The sequence below is a fragment of the Monodon monoceros genome, unplaced genomic scaffold, assembly GCF_005190385.1.
Source record: "Monodon monoceros isolate NGI ecotype Baffin Bay Population unplaced genomic scaffold, NGI_Narwhal_1 Super_Scaffold_16, whole genome shotgun sequence".
Lineage (NCBI taxonomy): Eukaryota > Metazoa > Chordata > Mammalia > Artiodactyla > Monodontidae > Monodon > Monodon monoceros.
This window is the reverse complement of record NW_021703772.1, coordinates 21,458,308-21,482,567: the sequence shown is the minus strand read 5'-3', so window position 1 is coordinate 21,482,567 and position 24,260 is coordinate 21,458,308. Positions and strand designations below refer to the sequence as shown.

Genomic DNA, 24,260 nt, shown 5'->3' with positions numbered 1-24,260 from the left:
TGTGCAACTCAAGGGTGTTCTTCTTGTGCTTGATGCTGACTGCCAGCTCATGCCAAGGTCCACCCCTTTCAACAATTCAGGCCTTGGGCCCTGCAAAATCCTTTGGGACCAGAAGCAGTCTGGCTCATCCAGTGCCTTGGCCTCCACCCTCAGGGCCCTCACGCAGGACCCTGTCCCTATCCCAGGAAATCTCACACGGCAAGTTTCTGGCAGTGTTTGCCACGTGATGAGGCTGCTCCAATCCCAATTCAGGAAAGACCGAAAATCACAGTGACGACAGGCATGAATACATCTGGAAGCCCCACAGGAAACCACTGAGCTGAGCTGCCCTCTCTGCTCAGAAAACCTCTCCGCTTCCTCAGATTTCACCAATGATGATGAGTTTGGGGTCCCAAGTGCCTCCTTAAATCATTCATACTCTTCACTGAATTCCTCTGGTTTTGAACTAACACCTGCTTCTTTCTAAGTTCCAGTTAAGCTGAGCCTACACAGAGTAAATGGACATTGAATTGGGTGGAAAGATGGGAGAGAAAGTGTTAGTGATGGGATACTTGGAGAGGGCTGGGGCAGGCTGATGAGCCGCCAACAAAGGGGACATAGCCATAGGGTAACATGAGAAGAGCCCTGGGAGGGGGGCCCTCCAGAAGTCAATGGGGGCCCCAGAAAGGCAGGGAGAGGGTTCTGCAGCCTTCTGCCCATCTTGCGGGTGACAGTACATCCTTGGGTAGCTCAGTCCTACACCAGACAGTCCACCGCATCCTGACACATCACCCCTTCCCTCCAGACGTCTGCCTAGAGAAGCAAATGGATGATGGCTTAAAAGCATGGCCTACAGTCATTTCCCAGTAAAAAAAATACGGAAACCTCGCTGACTTCAGATAGACAGATGACAGTCTACGCAGTACAAGACGACAGAGGGCATTTTTAAAAGTATTTTCGCCGACTGTCAAAGCCAGGCTGGAAGAGCAGGCACCCTGACCAGTCCTTGGTCAGAAGGTCTCTCTTCTTACGAGCTGTTGCCATTTCCACTCATAGCTTTCCTCGGAGTCCTTCTGTGCTGGCAAAGAGACAGGGACCAACGAGTAAAAGCTCACGTCCCTGAGCATGTCCTGTGTTTAACAACAAACTCAATGGCGGGGGGGGTTATCTCCACCCCTTGTACCTGGTTTCAAAACTTCCTGGTAAATTCACCAAGGCTGGCAAAAAAAGTAAGAATAAAAATCAGTGCCAAGAGACAAGTACACTCGGCTGCACAATGAAACAAAAAGTATCTCTGAGGACTTCCTCCTGCTTGCCCCTCCCTGGTGACTGCCCAGCATCTGGGCCTGGGGAAGCAGCACGAGCATGTGGATCTTCCGGTTCTTGGAGCCACAGCCAGGACTGACAACATGGGGTGCAAACACACACTGCCCACCTGTGTGTGGCCTCCTAGTGCAAACTGCATCCGTGTAGAAGGAATGAGGTGAACGGTGACTCAGGTCCACTGAACCTGGCTCCAAGTTGTTTATGTTTTTAAGCTTTGTCTATGCTTACTTTACTTTTTTTAATATTTTAATTTTATTGGAGTATAATTGATTTACAATGTTGTGTTAGTTTCAGGTGTACATCAAAGTGATTCAGTTATACATATACATATATTCATTCGTTTTTAGATTCTTTTCGCGTATAGGTTATCACAGAATATTGGGTAGAGTTCCCTGTGCTATACACAGGTCCCCGTCAGTCATCTATCTTATATATAGCAGTGTGTGTGTGTTCCTCCCAAGCTCCTGATTTATTCCCCGCACCCCACATTTCCCCTTTGGTACCCATAAGTTTGTTTTCGATATCCACAAGTCTGCTTCTGCTTTATAAATAAGTTCATTTGTATCTTTTTTTAAATTAGATTCCACACATAAGTGATATCATATGATAACTTGTCTTTCTCTGCCTGACTTACTTCACTTAGTATGATAATCGCTGGGTCCAGGCTCCAAATTACTTAATAATAACAATGACAACAGCAACGTGGTAAACAAGCTTGGATGTGACTTTACCTCACCTCTTTTCTAATTAAACAGGACGATTATGTCAAGAGGGTAGACTCAGTTTTTATTCATAAGCCACCTGACCTGTCTCTCCTATTGCAAAACCATCAAAGGGCGCATCTCCCTCCAGGGCAGTAAACAGCACGGTGTAATAACCATGTGACAGCAGGTACCCAGGAACTGGGTACCTAAATGGAAGGGTGGTTTCATATCAAGAAAAATACGGTCTCCTTCCAGAACACTTCGGCGATTTAAGGACTGAAAAGCCACAGATCTGGGCCCCCATCAGAACCGGGCAGGTGCTGCCATTCCCCCTCAGCATCCACTCAAAACCAAAAAGCTGTACTTATGGAGGACTCCTCGTAAGCCTTCAGAGATTCCCCAGCTGAGCACATTCACACCGTGGAGACCCAGCGCGCCAGTATCCAGGGCTCTAGCGGGCTCTGTGCAATTAAGAGCCATTTTCAGTTATTCTAAGATGAGCAAAAGACCAATCAAAAGAAGAGGCAGGGGCAGAGTGGTGGGGAGGGTGGGGAAGAATGGAACAAATACGTCTCTGTTAATTACCATGTGAATTCACAGGCAGCTGGTGGGAAGGCTTCAGAGAAAGAGCCTGATCTACTAGATGAATCTTATAATGTTCAAAAGATAAACACCAACTGACTGCTTCATGCACATTCTGCCATTCAGTCCATTTGGCAGGATTCCTCAAAGTGTGCTCCAGTCCTCCTAAACTAACTCTCATTTTCTCTCTCTCAACCTCTCTTTTTCTCTCTCTTCCTCCCTCCCTCCTTCTTCCCACCCCTTCCCCTTTCTCCAACATACCCACACTAAAACAAGACAGATTAGAAAGACCTAAGGAAACAGCCACCACAAAGTGTGCTGTGAAATAATTATTTTATACGAAGTATATGTATACAGAAGCAATGCACACATATAGTCTAAAATTGCTTTCAAACAGTACAGAAGACCATAAAGTTAAAAGAAAGTGAAAGTATCCCTTTCTCCATCCACTTCTACTCCCCAGTGGTCACCAAGGCTAAAAAAAGTTCATAGGTAACCTTCCTATGAAGAAATCTTATTGCTGTATATTAGCATACATATGCTTTTATACAAATGGGATCTCTTTCTACACAAATGGGATAATATTATACATGCCCACTTAGCAATAGATCATAACTATCTTTCCAAGCCAGTATCTATAAATCCTACCCTGTTACTTTTTAACCAGTACCTTCATCAAATATTTTTATTTCCAGATTTTTACTTTTCAAAACACTACTGCAGAGAACGCATATCTTTGTTTAACTGTGTGAGAATATCCATAGGATGGACTGCAAACACTGGAACTGCCGGATGAGTTGATATAACTTGGATTCAATATTTAAGCTACTCCAGGGACTTCCCTGGTGGTCCAGTGGCTAAGACTCCGCGCTCCCAATGCAGGGAGCCCAGGTTTGATCCCTGATCAGGGAACTAGAGGCCACATGCCGCAACTAACATGCGGCACAGCCAAATAAATAAATATTTTAAATATATATATTTGGGCTGCTCAACCTTAAAAGAATTTCAAACCAGTGAATGGGGCCAAAACAACTGTTGCGAAAGCAAAGGAGCTATTTTGATCACAAGGGATACCACTCTGAGGCCACCACTTCCCCTGGGCTCTCTTGGGTCTCAGCCAAGAGGAAAATGCAGAACTGTATTGAATGCTGCCACAGTCTGCGCAGAGATTCCTCAAAGCTCAATAGCCTCGTCAGCTTCTATGCCTTCAGTCCAGCTTTATATATTAAATACTAAATCAAGAAAATGAATGTGCCTTCAACTGGAGAGGTGTAGCTGTCCATGGGCAACAGAGATGATGTCATTATTGGATTGGGGAAATAGTCAAGAGGTTCCAAGGGAGAAAATGGGATAGTAGGACTTGCCGGGCCTTGGCAATGCATTAAATTCTACTGCAGTAATCTACACAGATTATTTCACTCGGACTGAAATGTCTAGAGATCCCTATCTTCCACTGCTAACCTGCTGGCTCTGTGTGGGTAACTGCCTAGCCCCTTCAATTTGAGCCTTTATTCGAAATATCTCCCTTGGTCTCAGTCGCAGATTCGTCTAATATTACACGGTTCTGGATTTCCCTTGATTCCATAATTCTGCTGCCTGCCCTCCCGAATCCCTGCCTGTGTCCAGTTCCTGAAGCTACAGTTCACCTGGGGGTGATGTTCAGAAACCTCTATCTACCACCATCAAGGGGAAGGGTGTCCTAACCAAATCACAGGAATAGCTTTATACTGGAGATGAAAGCACCAGGTTATCACATCTGGAGGCCAATAGCAGTTAACACTGTATATGTAACATACTTGGAGCAGCATCGGGTACACAGTAAGTGTTCCATAGATGGCAGTTGCCATTGATCTCTGATCCCTCTTTCCCAGTCACCTTCTAGTGTGGTCACTAGTTTCCTTTACATATTTCATTATAGGGGAGAGGCTGGACGGACCGGTCAGGTTTATGGCCCATCAAATGGTTATGTGCATTTGGGTTTATACGGCAGTCTCTTGCAAATTTGATTAGCATTAGTAAAATCCACTATGATGGTTCATTTTATGTTCCAACTTGGCTGGGCCACAGTGCCCAGATATTTGGTCAGTCATTATTCTGGATGTTTCTGTGAAGGTGTTTTGTGGATGAGATTAATATTTAAATTACTACACTCCCAAGTAAAGCAGATTACTCTCTATAATGTGGGTGGGCCCTACCTAATCACTCGAAGGCTCTAATAAAACAAAGATTGGCCTCCTCTCTGCAGGAAGGAATTCTGCCTTTGGACTTGAATTGCAACTATTCCCTAAGTCTCCACCCTGCTGGCCTCCCCCATCAGATTCTGAATTCACCAAGCCTCCACAATTGTGTAAGCCAATTCCTTTAAAAAAATGTAAATAGACAGGTGACAGATAGATAGATAGATAGATAGGGGTGGCAGAATGATAGAGATAGATAAGATAGAGAAATAGAGAGAGATAGATATAGGTATAAGTATAGAGATAAAGAGCTATAGAGATAGATACACACACACAGCCCAGCCTGTTGGATCTATTTCTCTAATACACTCCCTAAGTTCAAGTAGCTCTATGTGCCCTGAGAAAATCAAGTTCAGAGACCTGTAAAGCCGATTACTAGATCTGGGACAGAAGTGACACACCCATAGTATCACAAGCCTGTGAGCTTTGCATGAACAACCAACCAGGCTCCCTCACACACATGCCCATTGTGTTGACCTAAGATAGTTGTGAAACTGAAAGTGGGTCCTTACTTTGATGAAACCAGAAATTCTAACTTAATGGCAATAGAAATCAGTTCGTCCTCCTATTGAGTTGAGAGGCAGGGGATGTAGGAAGAACAGAAAAGAGTTTTCTACATTGTTGACCCTAAATTAACATCAAGACTAAAAAATATTAGACTCTCAGGGATACAGAGAACTGAAAACACTCATTTCAAACCAAGCCTGCCTAACTGAACATTAGACACATTGTTTTTAATAAAATTAACCAATAAATAGACACATCAGGCAGAATTTGAACTTTTGTTGAAACAAATCCTGTATATAAAATAGCACAGATACATTTGAAAAATCAATCACACACTGTTGTTTTCTAAAGAAGGAAATAAGTTGGAAAGTGCCTTTTTTTTTTCTATAGAGTTCTTTTACCACATGATTATTCCTGCTCACATTTAAAATAAAGGACAAAGAAAATCATTCAGCTATCTGCCCTAAATCCTCAGATCCTTCTAGCTTTCCTTCTCCATCCCAAAGGGAAGGCATTGAACCCTGAATCAGAAGCCCATTTCTGGACACTATCAAGAAGAAGAAACCTCTTCGGGTCTCTCTCTCACTGTCTTTTTAATAAATAACTCATCGACATCAAAAGACTGCTGTGGAAATCCAGGCAATGCATGGAGGAGGCACCCTGACTCTATGACAGGCAGGCATTTCTGATGATCTCACTTGTTCTAGAAAAAGCCAGAGCCATCACTGAGGTAGGTCACTGGAGGCTTAACTTGGTATTAATCCCTGTGTTTCAAATTTACAACTAGTCAACCATAACTTAAAAAAAATACAACTCTTGAGGCAGCTTTATGGTTTCTGTTTCTTCTCAGGCCCAATTGGTTTATGCAAGTTGCAAAAACAAAACTAATGGAGAGATAGAATTCCTTATCAGTGAATTATCCTGCATATGCGCGCCAATAAACATGTGGTCTGCCTTCAGGAAATCCACCATCACAAGCACAATAACTCAGAAAACCCAGAGGTTCAGCAACCTGTTACTGCAACAGTGAAGTTCTAGTAATGGAAAGAGATGGCCAGCTCCCTGCCCTTCTCCTACAGGCACGGCAGCTTCCTGGAGGTCCCCAATGTGTTGTACACCCTCTCTGTCACTGACCTGTCAGTACTCCCAAGGTGTACTATCTACTATCTTTCTGGGGCTCCAGGGGAAGAGGGCCAATGAGGACAGAACCTAAAAAGCAGTGAAAGAACCAGGGCTTGGCCATTACATTTTAGTATATGGATGCTTGGAAAAAACAGAATAGAATTCAGGTACAAAGAGCTCCCCCAGTCTTCTGACCTATTTCCCTTCCATGGACAGGCAGCTCAGAGGGAGGCTCTGTCGAGATATCAGCCTCTTCCGGGTTTACATCCCTAACGCTGATATTCAGTGGTGGTGACTAGCCCACAATTTCAACTGTCTCTACTCTACGTAGATGTGAAAACTGATCAATATGAAGTCATCAGCTGTTTTATTGATCAGTTTAGAGGTTAAGAAAGGTGATCTTAATAACAAGTGCTGGTGAGGATGTGGATAAATTAGAACCCTCATGCCTTGATGCTGGGAATGTAAAATAGTGCAGACATTGTGGGAAACAGTATGGTGGTTCCTCAAAAAATTAAACATAGAATTACCATATGATCCAGCAATGCCACTTCTGGATATATACCCAAAAGAATTTAAATCAGGGACTCAAACAAATATTTGTACACCCACGTTCATAGCAGCATTGCTCACATAGGCCAAAAGTTGGAAGCAACCCAAGTGCCTGGTGACAGAAGAATGAATAAACAAAATGTGGTTTATACATACAATAGAATATTATTCAGCTTTAAAAAGGAAGGAAATTCTAACACATGCTACAACATGGATGAACCTTGAGGACATTTTGCTAAGTGAAGTGAGCCAGTCACAAAAAGACAAATATCGGGCTTCCCTGGTGGCGCAGTGGTTGAGAGTCCGCCTGCCGATGCAGGGGACGCGGGTTCGTGCCCCGGTCCGGGAAGATCCCACATGACACGGAGTGGCTGGGCCCGTGAGCCATGGCCACTGAGCCTGCGCGTCCGGAGCCTGTGCTCCGCAACGGGAGAGGTCACAACAGTGGGAGGCCCGCATATCGCAAAAAAAAAAAAAAAAAAAAGACAAATATCGTGTGATTCCATTAATATGCAGTACCTAAAGTAGTCTAATTCACAGACAGAAAGTAGAAAGGTGGTTTCCAGGGACTGGGGGAAGGGGTTATAGGGAGTTACCGTTTAATGGGTATGGAGTTTTAGTTTGGGAAGATGAAAAGTCCTGGAGATGGATGGTGGTGATGACTGCCCGACACTGTGAATGTACTTAATGCCACTGAACTGACACCACAACATGGTTAAAATGCCAAATTTTATGTTATTTATATTTTACCACGATTTTTAAAAAAGGTGATCATATATCCCAGCTTGTCTAGGGCAGCCCCAATTTATATCTTTGGTCTGGCATACTCCATATTAGCACCCCCCTTTCTTCTTAGTTAAGACCTTGTGACTGTGTCCCAAACTGGACAATAAATAGTATGATCTCCCCGAGTTTAAATGACTATTCAGTGTCATCTTAGGACACGGCAGAGGTATGACTCTCACCTCCAACTGTCTAATTCCAAAAGGCATGTTTTTCAGCACCTCACATGCTACTGAATATCTAATGATTTTCCCCTTGCCTACATCATTTTCTAATATTTGTTGTCTCAACTCTGTTGGCTTACACAGAGCTTTGATGTGCTACCTACTCGGTAAGAAATGTGGATTACCTTAATGTTAATATCCAAAAATACTTAGATATTTTTTTAAAGTTGGGGGTGGGCAAAGAATAGAAAAGAACCTCACAGACAGACAAACAATGTCTTCCGGTGGAGTCCAATAGATTTTTGGACCCAGAATGGTGCCCAAGGCGTTAAAAATTCCCAAGCAGCATCACCTGGAGGATGTTACATGCACTGCCCAATACAGGTTGATACTAGATAGATACTAAAGTCGTCCACTCGGTGATTCAGTTGGTGCAGGGTGAGTAACGGTTGACAAATACACAGACCAGAGCGGCTGCTCGGCAGGAAGTTAACACCCATTTGGTAACTTTGTCTTTGACCAAAAAGATTCCACTGAGACTCTTTCTAAGCTCAATAGAGACACGGGGGCAGCATTTCCCATCATACAGGCTTCCAGGTCATACAGACTGAACTATGATCCCAATTCCCCCACTCCAACACCCTGGACAAATGACCAAAAGCCTCTGATCTTATGTGTCAAACTCCCTCTTTCACAGGGGTACTGTGAGGCTTCAGTTCTTGCCTGGAACACACGCATTAAGCAGCATGCTACTGCTTAGAACCCAACATAATCCTCCATAAGTATTATTACCTAGAACACAGAGGGTAAGACGGCGTGACTCTCAGATCCTAATGAGTGTTTTTATTCTCTCCCCCTCTAACCCAAACAGTCACTAGCAAAGTCAAATAAAGAATGGTTGCATTCAACAATCCGGATCATCTGGACCCCAAACAAAAAGGCCTTTTGAGAAGCCCAGAATGATCTAGAGAATTGCTTCAATTTTCCACTGTTATTTTGCTCCTTCACGCTTGGCGTAAAACTTGCAGTTCTATCGCCAACTATGGCCAGTGTTCACCCACTTATAGAGAAGTCAGATGGCCTGACCAGAGTGAGCCTCGTCCAGCGAGTGGAGACTTGCTAAGGCGGAGCCGTGCAGAGCCCAACCGGAACATCCCACCTCCAAGCGCTGCAGAGCGATGTGGCTGGTACTCACCCTCTCTCCCACCGCCTCACATCCTCCAACCAAACATTCCAGTTAACTCTGTTTTACCCTTTCTTTTAGTACCAGGGATATGACAGGCTAAGCCTATAATCCAGACATTGCAAACAAACCCCTGGGAACTTCGGCTGCTATCTTAAACATTGTATAGGAACTGTTTACAATGCCTGGCAACACTACGCCAGGAGGGAGTCCTGACACACAGGAAGAGCAAACAAATTGTAAACCAGGGACATTTTATGTTTTTGCCTCTATAGTTTTAAAAAATAATAACATGTAGCTGTTCCCAGGGGTTCAGCAGAGGGAGGTTTTCAGGTTTTCACAGGATGGCTTGAGCCACACAAGCATCTGGTGTTCACATGGTTCCTGCCAGTGTATAAATACTGCTTTGCTCAGTGACAGGCGCTCATCATCAGAATGACAAACATTTCCGAGCATGCGATTACGTAATAGCTTTAAAAATAAGCCTAGAATTTCTATCACCGATCATGTCAAACAAACATCACCTATTTTGAACCAGCATAGTCCTTAAAAGTGTTTATGAAAACAATTCGATTTTCAGCACTTACATTCTTAATTTTATTTACTTTTTATTTTTGGCTGAGTTGGGTCTTCATTTCTGCGGGCGGGCTTTCTCTAGTTGCAGCCAGCGGGGGGGCTACTCTTCGCTGCGGTGCGCAGGCTTCTCATCGCTGTGGCCTCTCTTGTTGCAGAGCACGGGCTCTAGGCACGCGGGCTTCAGTAGTTGTGGCTCGTGGGCTCTAGAGCACTGGCTCAGTAGTTGTGGCTCACAGGCTTAGTTGCTCCGCGGCAAGTGGGATCTCCCTGGACCAGGGCTTGAACCCGTGTCCCCTGCATTGGCAGGTGAATTCTTAACCACTGTGCCACCAGGGAAGCCCAGTACTTACATTCTTAATCAAATGTAAAAGCCTTCTTTAACAGAGTAAAAATCTTGAAGCCATGCACGAACTCCTAAAAGAACTATTACTGAACCTTCAGAAGGGGCACCAAATAACACGTCAGAGAACACTGAACAAAGAGATGAAGGGACGGGGCTTCCCTGGTGGCGCAGTGGTTGGGAGTCCGCCTGCCGATGCAGGGGACACGGGTTCGTGCCCCGGTCCGGGAAGATCCCACATGCCGCGGAGCGGCTGGGCCCGTGAGCCATGGCCGCTGAGCCTGCGCGTCCGGAGCCTGTGCTCCACAACGGGAGAGGCCACAACAGTGAGAGGCCCACGTACAGCTAAAAAAAAAAAAAAACTGAAACCCTGGGTTGCAGTCTTAACCAGCTGTACTCACTGTGTAAATGCATAATTTGGGAAAAGTGTATTATGACTGGGACCACTTCCTGAACTGCAATCACGATCCCCAAACCAAACATAGTTCTTATTCCACTGATGTGAGAGTCCCTTTCATATCATTGGTTTCAAAAAGTCACAGAAATAGGCTTTGGACAGATTCTGTTCATGCATTTTGAAAGCTACATGGGATCACAGACAATATCTAGTCCCCTCTAACAATTTCAATCGTGGTGCTCATTATATATTTTGTCTCTGGATTCATAAAGCCCAGATTCAAATCCTGACTCCATACCTTCAACTGTGTGGCCTTGGACAAGTTGCTTCAAATAGAAATAATAACAGCACCCACCTCACAGTTGTTGTGTAGAGGACTTAATCTATGTCAAGTGGTTGAACAGTGCTTGTCACTGTTTTCACTATTATCTTGGAGGACAAGATCGTTCAGTGTGATTAGAATTATTTATACAAAATAAGTAAATAAGGTACAGTGATATTTCATTAACCATTATTAAGCTCCCTAGAACAGTGTTATATGAAGTACAACTACGTTGATGAAAATGAACATAAGGATAATGATGTAGTGACATGATTTTGAGGTTGTTTACTATTTCTTCGGTACGCAGGACTCTCACTGTTGTGGCCTCTCCCGTTGCAGAGCACAGGCTCCGGACACGCAGGCTCAGCGGCCATGGCTCACGGGCCCAGCCGCTCTGCGGCATGTGGGATCTTCCCAGACCGGGGCACAAACCCGCATCCGCTGCATCGGCAGGCGGACTCTCAACCACTGCGCCACCAGGGAAGCCCAATGTTTACTGTTTCTTAAACATAAAGTATTTTACAAAGTCAAAGACGAGAGCAAAATTTTTTCACTACTTGGAGATCTGTAAATGCATCAGTTATTCTGCTGACAGTCTTCAAGCTTTTGAAGGCTTGTGTAAATAAAAGTGGATTATATTAGAATTAAATAATGTTATCGTTTTATTTTCTGACACTGCAAGTAATTTTAAGTTCATGCCTTTGCTTCATTATTTGCTCTCCTATATGTCTTCTTTTCTGATTTTTTTTCCAATTTGGGACAACACAGCGAATGTAGCTTTAACTATATTTGCAGCCCTTCCTCCACCAGCTCCAGATTCAGAAAGGGAATGTAGGCGGTGCACACACTGTTTTGAAATTACTCTTCATTTTTCATAGAATTCCAAATATGGACGTTCCTGGGTCTTTCACGCTATTGCTACTCAAGAAAAAACATAATGTTCAGTTTTCCTTAACGCCTTGCTTGAGCTTCTAAATTGTATCATGCAAAAATATCTAGGGTTTCTTGTTCCTTAGTAGGTGGAATTTGTTTTTCCCTCAAAACTAAAATCCTCCGTTTTATTAAAATTTGTACCAATTTTACCCTGCATGAAAAAGAAAATAAGCAATATGAATGTTCAAACTTAAAACAACCCCAGCTTCCCCCTTCTACCTTTTAAATCAATGGTGAGTTCATTTTTCAATCATACTGAACAAAATAATAATAATATTAAGTAGTAGTAGTCCTTATTGTAAATGTTCCTTATATATCAGTAGCCCATAAACGTATTTTGTTTAGCTGACACACTTTTTTAATGTGAGCTATCATTTAAAAATCTGGACATTTTATATGTAAGTTTGGATTTTTAGCTTCTCTTAAAAATCCAAAGTTCTGGCAATTCCATCCTCAGCGTGGCAAACAGCTATCTGGAGCTTAGCAGCTGCTCCTCTTAAACACTGGATGAACTCCCAATGCTAGTGAGTTTTGCACCCTGAAGTGTTTTTCCTAGGTTCCCCCAAGAACGAAGCACTGTGACAATTCCAACATTTTAAATACACACATACTCTTTTTTTTTTTTTTTTTTTTCCGGTACGCGGTCCTCTCACTGTTGTGGCCTCTCCCGTTGCGGAGCACAGGCTCCGGATGCGCAGGCTCAGCGGCCATGGCTCACGGGCCCAGCCGCTCCGCGGCATGTGGGATCTTCCCGGGCTGGGGCACGAACCCGCGTCCCCTGCATCGGCAGAAGGACCCCCAACCACTGCGCCACCAGGGAAGCCCCACACATACTCTTTGATCCAGCAATTCTACTCCTGAAAAAATAATGGCAGGGCATACAAGTATATATGGATACCCACTGTAGCATTGCTTCTGCTCCTAATAGCAAAAAACCTGAATCAACCTAAATATGAATAGGGACTGGCTGAATAAATGATAGTGAATTCATGCAAGAGAATACAAGAGAGCCCCCAAAACCACTAAGGTAAATCTACACATGTTGAAGTGAAAATATGTCCAAAGTATATTATTAAGTGGAAAAAAAGCAGGGTACAGAATGATATGTAATGTATGATCCAACCTGTGGGAAAATGAATAGATATATTAATATATTAATATATGCTTTTATATGCATTTCAAATTTTTGGAAGAAAATATAAGAAACATTTTTAACCATGTATATATATTATGTATGTATGTATACATACATACCTTAAAATATATATTTTATATATACCTTGTGTATGTATATGGTTTTTTTTTTTTTACACCTGAAAAAAAAAGGAAGCACCATGAACAGAGACATCTCACGTCATGTCATGTAAAATCATCATCACCACATCTTCATGTTATTGACCTGACGGCCTGTCCTGGTTGCAGAGTTCCCCTAGAGTTCAACTTGACTTCATTTCTTAGGCAAGGAGAAGAAAAAGCCTTCGGGGTGGGATGAATTGGGAGATTGGGATTGACATATATACACTAATATGTATAAAATAGATAGCTACTAAGAACCTGCTGTACAAAAAAATAAAATAAAATTCAAAAAAAAAAATCTCTGGGGATGGGGTCCAGGAAACTTATTTTCAAAGTAATTCTTATATACGCTCAAGTTTGAGAATCACTGTTGTAAAAAGCTCCCCCAAATGGGACCTGTAGCCATTTAAAGTAGAGGTAAAGCGTAAGACAGAGACATGATCCGTGCCGCTGAGAAGTTTACCAGTCAAACTGCGTACAGAACATTTCTACATCTGGAACTCACTCACTGTACACTACTCCATTAAATATGAACGTGAGGTGCTGTATATATACATGTTACACAACATTAAATGGCCTAGATGACAAAGTAGTGGTGTACTTGTATTCAAATCAAGAAGAGGTTTTTTCCAACATATTGAGGAAAACATAGGAGAAAAGACATTGCTTCTATGCTTATTTATTTCTTCTGTACCAGAATAATAGAGGATTGAATTTCAGCTAATAAGAAAAAAGAAAAAGAAAAAGAAAAAGAAAAAGCCTTCTGGAAGGCCCTTCACACAGGTCCAAGAGCAGCACAGAAATGACACGGTGGCTGCTTTGGAAGCCATGCTTATTCAGAGCGCTTTGCAGCTCACGTTGCCTCCTCTACTGCCTTTTCAAAAGTAAAGACAAACAGGGCAGAGAGACAGGAGCTCCTCCAGAGACAGCTGCCAGGCTCAGGGCAAACACCCTTCAAGCCCCTTTCACATCTGGCCTGAGGCCCTGCGGAGACAGAGAAACGTGTGCTATATATATGTATATCACTTCCCTATTGCTGTCACAGCTTTGCACAGAGTGGAGAAAGAAAAGGAAGAAAAGAGAAGAACTAGTTCCATTCTCACCAGCAGAAACCCTAACTGGTCAGCCCAATACAGCAGGGTAAGGATTAGCGCTTCCCATTAAAGGGAAAACAAGGTCATACAAGAATCCCTGTCCATATGCTCAGGAAGGGCAGCCAGGATGGCTATTCCTGGCCTGAGCAGCCTTTATGATGTCCTTTAAATGTTACCAGTGGAGGAAGGGATAGCAGGGAGGAAGCCAGGGGTAGCGCAGTGCATGGCCACTAATATGCTATGCCTCTGAGTTAAGCGCTGTGATGGATATCTAGCAGGAGTTGTCCCTACTAGCACTCCACACCCAAGAAAGGATGCTAATCAAAGCCACTGCGGGACTCTCCAGCCTACTCTTCCCCCAGGCCTCAAGAATCAGAGGCAACTGTCATTCCCTGCCTCTCAGCCCACCTCCAACCCCCCAAAGGCATCCCAAGTCACACCAGAATAAAAGGACCGGGACACACGACTCTTCTAAAGTTATCAGCTCCTGCTAACGCATGTTTTCGGGGGAAAAACAGTTAACAATTCCCCCACAATAACCCTGCTCCCATACATACACACTCTGGTGCTTTTCTTCATAGCCTAAGCCTGAGATTTTAAATGTCTCTGTTCTTCTCAATTACTATATGATACAAAGGAAAACATAAAGTCATATCTAATATAGGCATCTACTCAGAACTAACAGATGAACACAGAAGTTAGAAAATGTAGGTTGTATTACTTGGAAAATGATACACATAATATTATATTGTATTATGATAGTACTATAATAGTACGTTTGGAATAAAGGAGAAAATAAAATATCGTCCCTTTTGCTGTTTTCTCTTCATTTATGAAGTTGTCTCCTTTTCAATATTCTGGTGTTCTCATATCAATGACTTTGATTAAAAGTCCATTAAGAGTGGTTTCAAGCCTTATCACAAAAATCACCTCAAATATGGCAGATACGCTGTTTGATCCATAAGCACAATTTAAGAAGATACAAACAGAAAAAAAAAAAAACAATTCAGGCCCCATTAATTCAGAAGTAGTGATGATGCAAAGTACCTCTCAACCTTCAGTCTGAATCTTTAATGGTGGCTTGCTAAACAGTTGGAAAGATTAGAGGTGGACTGGTTAAGCCATTAAGACCGTAAAGTATTTTCATGATCTGAACAGCACTGCCTTGCTGTTTCCCTACTGCTGTAATTTGTGTCATTAAAGTAACAATTAGAAATCAGTCTTATCTGTGTATTAAACAGGTGTACCAAGACCAGCTAAAATTAGCAACTAGACGCTGCTGAAAGACCTGCCCTACATGTCACCCATCCCATCCTTCATTCTTTTCTCTATTCTAAGCTGGTCTTCTCCGTTATCGCTGTTTTTCACTGGACATTATCACCTGTGCACAGCAAGATCTCAAAAGGTGCTTACCTCTGAATCTTTGGCCTGTTGATTACGAACAACGATCAAATTGTAGAGGATCCTGTCATCGTCTGCCTCTGTGTGGGACACATCGTGAGGCACACTCCACAGATTCTTTTCATCATCCCTCGCCAGCGTGGCTCCAAAGGAAGAATATGGATTATCGCTATGGGATAAAAGAGGGGGTATAAGGGCTTTGTAATATATATTAAATATGATATATACATCATATGTAGCTAATATAATAAAAATGTATATAATATAACATATATATATTCCTAACAAAAGAATCTGAATTGTCTTTAATAATTAAGTATAACACAATAGAACAACAAAGAAATCACTTTAAAAACAACAGAGGGACTTCCCTGGTGGCGTAGTGGTTAAGAATCTGCCTGCCAATGCAGGGGACACAGGTTCGAGCCCTGGTCCAGGAAGATCCCACATGCCGTGGAGCAACTAAGCCCGTGCGCCACAACTACTCAGCCTGCGCTCTAGAGCCTGCGTGCCACAACTCCTGAAGCCTACGCACCTAGAGCTCATGCTCTGCAACAAGAGAAGCCACCGCAGTGAGAAGCCCATGTACCGCAATGAAGAGTAGCCCCCGCTCGCCGCAACTAGAGAAAGTCCACGCACAGCAATGAAGACCCAAAGCAGCCAAAAATAAATAAATAAATAATAAAAACAACAGAGGACAGATACAACAGGATACCTGGGCAGAGGTAATTTTACTATGTTAAGCATGAAATTTAGCACCGAGTACCCCAGCAGCTAAGAAAAAAAAAAAGAAAAAAAGAAATCCAATGGGGAATAGAATTCTCATGATTAAAAGAAGAAAACAATTAACATGAAGAGATGAACTTTTTACTGGCTCTGAATTCAAGGAAATGCAGTTAATGTAGAGTGCAATGGTATGGAGTATCTGTCAAATTTCCTACAACAAGAAAACTAAGTAATAAATATGCACATCCAAATACTTTCAATAAACAATATGGGATGTTGCGTAAGGATTTCAGGAGCCCCATGTTGTATATTTGTCTCATGGTTTACCCTCTATGAGGCAGTATCCATGCTTGGGCTTATGAGGAGCTGAGTGGCAGAGCATCATCCCTGGGACATGCTTATACACAGACCTGGTAAACTTCCGTGGGACTGGTCAGGTAGGATCATGCAGGTGTTATCCCCATCATCTAATAATAAGCATGAGGCACTGACCCCATGTTAATCACAGGGCTCAATAAAATTGTGAGCAACACGGACATGGTCCCTATCCTTGGACCTCACTAGAGGGAAACACAGTAATGAATGATCACGTGACTATATAATTAAAAACTGTGATAAGTTCTATAAAGGAGGAGTTCAGGGAGCTGTGAGAGCTAGCGAGGGTAGCAACAGGTAGGCATTGTGGAAAAGGGGTGCTTGAGCTTTAAGCTGAAAGACAAGAAAGAGTTCCAAACAAAGGAAATGGCATGTTCAAAGGCCCTGGGGTGGGAGGAAGCAGGATGTATGCATGAGAAGAAGGGGGATGTTGGCTAGTTAGTGAAAAAGAAGCTGAGGAGGCCGTTGGGGTCAGATAGCCCTGGCTTTGTAGGCCGTGTTTTCTAACATTCTTCAGAAATGTGGTCTTTATTCCTAAGAACGAGGTAAGATGAGAAAGGGTTTTAAGCAGGACTGTGATGTGACATGAACAGTATTACATCTTGAAAGATCTTTCTGGCTAAAGTGTGGAGAATGCTACAGAGGGGTGAAGAGTGGACTTGGGGGATTCATTAAGATGCAGCTGAGGTAACTCGGGTGAGATAGGATCGGTATCAAGATCAGAATGACGGTGTGCAGCTGCAGAAAAGTGCATTATCTGGGAGCAGGAGAGGGTAGAAGCCCTCTGGCTTTTCACCTGTGTGGTGAGTGATGCCCTTGTCTGAGGCAGAGCTAGGATGCCCCACGGCCAAGGGGTGGCAACCACATCTGCAGGTGTGACATGAGTGAAGAGCAAATGAGGACAGACAGTGGACACCAGATAAGCAGACAGCACCTGGGAAGGAGGGATGAGAGTAACTGACAGCTGGACTGAAGGTAAATGTTAAGGTTTAAACAAACATGAAATACTCAGAAGTTGGCACTAAGGAGATCTTGCCATGGAAAGCAAAGTCCTGGTCACGAAATTGGGGCTCAGCACAGGAACCCTCCCATCAAGGGAAGGGCTCCTGCGCTTGAGTGATGGGGTACAGGTCAGGCTTGAGAGAGCCAACCACGGCCCACTTGTGAAAACTGGGGAAAAGAGGGGATGGGATCTTGGAACCAAGGCCGGCAGGAGGCCAGCTACCTAAATGGATGCTGAAAAGCGCTTTTTAAATCCCTCTAGCTGAGGTTCAGAAGTGGAGGGTCTGAGACTGGGCAGTGATCAGAGTTATGGAGAAAGAGTGACTTACAGGGAACCAGACACAGCTCAGCCACCGTGTTCTCAGAACTGCCGGGTTTTCCCTTAGCCGCCTGGCACCGCAAAGGCTGAAGTACAGAGAGACCTGCTCCTCTTAAGAATGATAAGCCAGTGAAAGAGGAGGTGAATGAGGCCTTGGTGCCCACATGGGCTTTAACGAGCATGTCAAACTCATTCATTCATTCATTCAGTTGTTTGTTTATTCAACAAGTGTATACTGGTGCCGGGCTGGGTGCTCTGCGGACTCGAAAATAAAGAGCACATTGTCCCTGCTGCTGGTGTGACTATAATGCAAGGAGGTAAGTATTTTTTTCTTTTTAAGTGCAAACAGGAAATTGTAGGAACAGGGAAGGAGTGACACATTATGTTTGATGAGAAGGAAGTTCGAGAAAGGTTTCGTGGAGGCGACGACATCTAACCCAGACCTAAGGAGTACACAGTCTTTCCTCAGGAAGAGAAGCATGGGGAAAGGTGTTCCTGGCAGAGGGAACACCACCAGCAGTGTATGGAGGCCTAAGGTGCCTGCAGGGCTGGGGAATTCCAAGTGTTCACGCAGGCCCAACCACACAGGCCCAGAGGGAGGGAAGAAAAGGTGATTTGGGGTCAGACTGAGGATCTGCTGGAGTTCAGCCTTTGTTCTGTGAATGGTGACCAGTTATCAAGGTGGTTTTGGGCCTTGTCGGGTCTGGGTTTTACAGAAACAACCCTGGACAGAGAAGGAACAGAGAGATAACTTAGGAGGCTGTCACAATCAACTGTCACAAGAGGGTAGGTGTGGCTTTCCTGCCATGTTCTTTGAGTTCCTAGTGTCAGGGGGTCTCAGGACCACTGCTGGGGAGGAGTGGGACAGGAGATGGGCAGGGCTGCCCGGGCAGAGAGAGAAGGAAGCCGCTCTGTTTAAACCTCATTTGTTGGAGTTACAAGGAAGATTTCTTTGGGGCATAGGAAAGGTGGAGTTCTATTGATAAATAAGTACAGGTTTAATTCTAAACGTTTCGAAATACTGGTTGGGGTGAGAGTGAAGGAGGGTGTGGGCTCGAGAACGAGAGGGGGGAATAGCTGTGAGAGGATGGGTTCCAGCAGCATCAGAGACCCTCAGACGTGGCCGCCCTGGTGACTGGTGACGTGCGGCACAGAGGTGGAAGGAGAGGAGTCAGTGCTGACCGTGTGAGGGCGATGCCTTTACCTGGGACGGCTCGGAGGAAGCCAAGGCCGACCTGCACGCCTGCAGGACGCGCAGACCGCGATCAGGATCTGGGCTTAGGAGTGAGGACAGGGCGGGAGATGGAGACTTGGGAGAAATGCTTGTGCATCTCCATCACTGCAGAAGCCAGAGGATCAGAGGAAGCGGCTGGGAACAAGCAGGGAGTGACGAAAGGAGCAGGGGTGGAAAGCAGACTGGAGAGACCAGGGGAGCCCAGAGAGAGAGAGAACACTGGGACAAAGAGGAATTCCCAAGAGCAGGCAGCACTGCAGTGTCAGAGCGTGAAGAGTATTAACTCCAACTTCTTTTTGCCTAAATAGATTTTGCGGCCAGTGATAAACCACATGGTGCTCTACCCAAGGGCCTCCACGCTCCATCCCTCCTGTTGTACAACCATCTGAGGTCAGAAGGATGGATAACGCTACCCCACTTTGCAGGCAGGGACAAGCCTAACGAGTTGTTTGACTTCTCCCGAGGCAGCCAGTGGACAGCCCCCACCCAGCACGAGGTCCTCGATGGGGCGTCTCCAAGCAGCCACGGTCATGAGACTGAATCCAAGTGCTGTGACAGGGATACACCCACAAACGCATGGGCTCGGCAAATTCCCCTGGGGCTTCTCCTCAAGGCATCCAGACCCCGGGGACACAGCTTTCACCAGGAGCTGCAGCCACTGGCTGCTGACACTACAGCGCACATCCCTCCTGGGTCCTAAACCTCGAGTGCGTTCCCAAACCGGTATTTTATTTTTCCCTGAGTTTGTTTCATTTCTATGAGTCTTGTCTCTTCATCGAGTTGATACGTTCCTCTAGGGCAGGGATTGTACCCAGTATTTCTTTCACATCTCACATCACCTGGCAGGGGTGGGCACAGAGTAGCTGCTTTAAAAGTATTAAGTATCCAATACTTAAATGGAACAAACTGAGCTGTGATCCCAACGTGCTAAAGGAAACCCCAGACATAGCTCAGTAAAACTTCCCTAGACCAGGAGGTTTAGACGTTGGCCGGTACCCACCCGAATAATCAGCCATAGACAACATTTGACCAAGAATAAGCTATCTTGGTCCCTATCTGCTTGATAACCCACAGTTTCTTTGCATGCTTTGAGAAGACAGCTGCCTCCCTGGTCAGTTGCTCCTACCCTCTCACAACCAACCAATCAATCAATCAATCAATCTCTCTGTCTTCTCTTTTTCTCTCTACTCCCCCCACCACCCCCATACACGTGTGTCTCCAGCCAATGTTAAACAGTAGCTTCTCATCCTTAACTTACAATTGCTGTAGGCAGGTCAGTATCGGGCCTATGTGGATGTCTCCAGACAGGTAGTGCCTCCCCAGCTCCCCCTAATTAGGGGCAGTGCTCCCCTGAAGTCCCGTGAGCCTCAGACTCTGCCTAGTCACTAATCCGCCCACCCCCAGGGGACGATATAAAACAGGGAAGAGAACCAAGGGCTTCTGCCCCGGGTGAGCAATGACTCTCACCCAGGGTGATGCTCTCAAGCTTGGGGTCTAGGCTGCTGTCCTCTGCAGTGCAGCCCCGACTCCGCTTGGCTGCCTACCTCACCTGGACCTCGCTCCCACCACCTTCTTCTCATCCGTTAGAGTAACAAGTCAGGTTTCTTTGGGGGCACAGACATGGTGGGGTTCACTGCTAAATAAATCATTAATAATTTCACCAAAACACCGGTCAGGGTGAAAGTGAATGAGGGAAGGACCTGTCAGACCAGCCTGGCTCCTGGGATCCCTGGTCCCCATTCCTTTCGTCCTGCTCCACCATCCAGTCAAGGCAGCATCCACTTTGTTGGGGTTTTTTTATTTTTTTTTAAATTTAATTTTATTTATTTATTTTTATACAGCAGGTTCTTACTAGTTATCTATTTTATACATATTGGTGTATATATGTCAATCCCAATCTCCCAATTCATCCCACTACCACCACTGCCCCCCCCACCCCGCTTTCCCCCCTTGGTGTCCATACGTTTGTTCTCTACATGTGTGTCTCTATTTTGAACCTTTAGGATGAAGAAGAGACCAGATCAAAGAAAGGCCTAAAGTAAACAACTAAAGAAGCAGCTTGGGAACCTCTGTGCTCCTGAAACTGTGAAGGACTGTGGGACCTGTGTAAAGAAAGCTCCATGCAAAGGCCCTGGGGTCTGAGCCCGAAGCCCCGGGAGGACAGAGGCGGGGGAAGAGGGCACTGAATCGGAGCTTCACTTTCCCTCCCTCCCCCATATGATGACCTCTAAAAGGTTCTGAGCAAAGTGAGAGTGGCCGTTTTGCCCCCGGCCACCATCTGCTGATGAGAAATATTTTATTAACCTCGGGCATTTGAGAAGTGGCTCTGAAGTTACACACAAGCAAAGCAGAGGCTGCTTTTACTCCCAAAAGGTAGGATAAGCAAAGTCTCAGGTTCCACCCCCAATCCCACCTAGGGCGCTGGACCAAATCACTTGGGAATCTTTTCTTTCAATACCATCTAGGGCTAAAAGGAGACTCCAGGCTTACAAACACTGGACTCCGTGCCCGGGGACTGCATGCTAAGTGCCACTCAGCATTACAGCTGCTCACAAGGGTTTCCCGTGAGTCCTCACTACCAGCAAAGGGCCGTGTATGAAAGCTTCTGGAAAGCCCCACAAAACACGCACTCACAGGCCGGCTGCTGCGGCCAGTGGTTCCAGTGACTTTACTGCTCTCCCCACAGACAGGCTGGGCGTCAGCCCTCACTGGTCCAAGACTGAAGCTCTGACAGTGAAGAGAGAACATCTCCAGTAAACAGCAAACAAAGGTCTCAAACAACAGACCCCAAAAGGCTGTTTAGTGCGACCCCCCTTGACTACCTAAGGCCTCCTGTCTGAGTCCCTACTAGGAACTGGCCTGCCTCTTTGCCCCTGGCTTCCAGACTTTTCCCTTCCTCCTTCTGTGGTGACTTCCTGGTGAAGGGGCAGGAGAAGCGAAGGTCCTTACCCTCTCCTTCTTTTTTTTTTTTTTTTGCGGTACGCGGGCCTCTCACTACTGTGGCCTCTTCCGTTGCAGAGCACAGGCTCCGGACGTGCAGGCCCAGCAGCCATGGCTCACGGGCCCAGCTGCTCCGCGGCATGTGGGATCTTCCTGGACCGGGGCACGAACCCGTGTCCCCTGCATCAGCAGGCGGACTCTCAACCACTGCGCCACCAGGGAAGCCCTACCCTCTCCTTCTTTTACTCCCTCCTCTATTCTCTGCCTCCTCTCTCCCTCCTTTCCTCCCTTCCTTCTTCTCCTCCCTTCCTTCCTCCCTCCCTCCCTCCCTTGTTCTTTCCTTCCTTCCTTCACTGCTTCCAAGACAGATACTCTGACCAAGTTAATTCAATGTCTAAACATTATTTAACCCCAAGTCTAAACATAGGTCCATAGATTCTGGAGCTTTTCTCATTGTTAACTACCAAGGCTCATCATGACCTCCTTCAACACCAGGGGCATCAACCTTCTCAAAGTACAGGAAGAAAAACTCTGGGTACTTTTCTGGCCCCTCTCCCTGACATGTTCCCACCCTTCATGCCTTCTTATCCCAAGGCTGAAACAGAGCACCGTGTGATCACGCCTTTCATTCATTGCTTTAAGTGCTTTAAAGCCTTGAAGATGGTCCTGACAAGAAGTCTGTGAAGTAGGAAGGGGAAACATGATTTTTATGTCTCCCAGCTGAGGAAATGCTGGGGGCTCAGGAAGATTAGATTCAGCCCTTGGTCTCTTCCCTGTTTATATTCACTCCCAGTCATGTCACACCAGTCTCATGGTTTTAAATACCATCCTCTCGAGGAAGATTCTCAAACCCATACCTGTAGCCCCAGTTCAGACCTCGCCCCCAAGTCCCAGACTCCTGCACTTACCTGGCTTCTTCCCATCTCCATATAGATGGCTAGTAGACAGCTCCAGCTCAACATGGTGGACCAAGCCCCTGACCTTCCCTCCAAACCTCCCCACCAGCAGCCTCCCCACCCAGATGATGGGAAATCCAACCTTCCGATAGCTCAGGCCAAAATCCTTCAAGTCATCCTTGGTTCTCTCATCCCCAACATCTGATCCAACAGAAAATCCTATTAACAATACATGAAACAAATACCCACCTCTACCACTACCCCTTCCCAAGCCAAGGCACCTGTGTCTTGCAAAAGAATTCCTGCATTTTTTTTTCACTGATCTACCTCTTTCTGCCATTGCCTCCACCAATTCGCAGTTCTTAACACAATCAAAGGGATCCTTTTAATATGTAAATCAGATCATGTCACCCCCTTCCTCAAAACCCTCCAGTGACTCCCATTTGACTTAGAATATAAGCCAAGGTCATACAATGGTCTATAATCCCCTCGTGACACACCAGCCACTCTGGCCTCTTCGCTGTTCCCTGAACCCACCAGTCACACTGCCGTTTCGGGGCCCCTGCACTGGCTGCTTCTTCTACCTGTAATATTTTCCCCCAGAAGTCCATATGCCTCACTCCCTCCCCTCCTTCAAATCGCTTTTTAAACATCCCCTCCTCGATGAGGCCTACTCAGACCAACCTATTTAAAATAGCAAGCATGCTCCCCTGCCCCTGCTCTACCTCCACTTCCATGAGTTCTGTATCCCTGGGTTGGGGGAGGTGGGGGGGATGAATCCCCTGCAGATACTGAGGGACAACTGGACTTATTTAGCCTCTAATTTACTTATTATGTTTACTGCTTATTGTGCCACAACCCCCGCCACGCGCACGCGCGCGCGCACACACACACACACACACACACACACACTACAATAAAAGCCCCCTGAAGACAGGATCTGTATCTCTTTTGCTCAGTGATGTATCTGGAGTACTTAGAATAGGACCTGGCGCTTAGTAGATGCTCAATTTGCTGAATGAATGAACTGCAATTTCCCAACTTCACAGGGCTCTGAATGGTAGAAATGAGGCTGGAATCGACTCTCCAGACAAGTTCTTAACATGTTTGAGCTGCTTAAATTCATGAAGGTGGGGCTTAAGAATCTTCCAGAGGAAAAAAAAAAAAAAAAAAAGAATCTTCCAGAGGAAGCAGACAGTAAGCACATATGTTTACGTCTGGTGGTGATCTGGACTCTGAAGGAATACACGGTGACTAAGGGACAGAGCGA

The 24,260-nt window shown here is 45.2% G+C and overlaps 1 protein-coding gene across 1 annotated transcript in view; it reads right to left on the bottom strand.

The window, feature by feature from the left end:
• Nucleotides 1-24,260, bottom strand: part of MREG (melanoregulin) — a gene marked incomplete at its 5' end in the record, with an annotated part of 120,554 nt that overhangs the window by 27,648 nt on the left and 68,646 nt on the right. Inside the window, one exon of the mRNA XM_029225431.1 lies at nt 15,511-15,667. Within this exon, the coding sequence (XP_029081264.1) occupies nt 15,511-15,667 (157 nt within the window). The remainder of the gene's footprint in view (nt 1-15,510; nt 15,668-24,260) is intronic.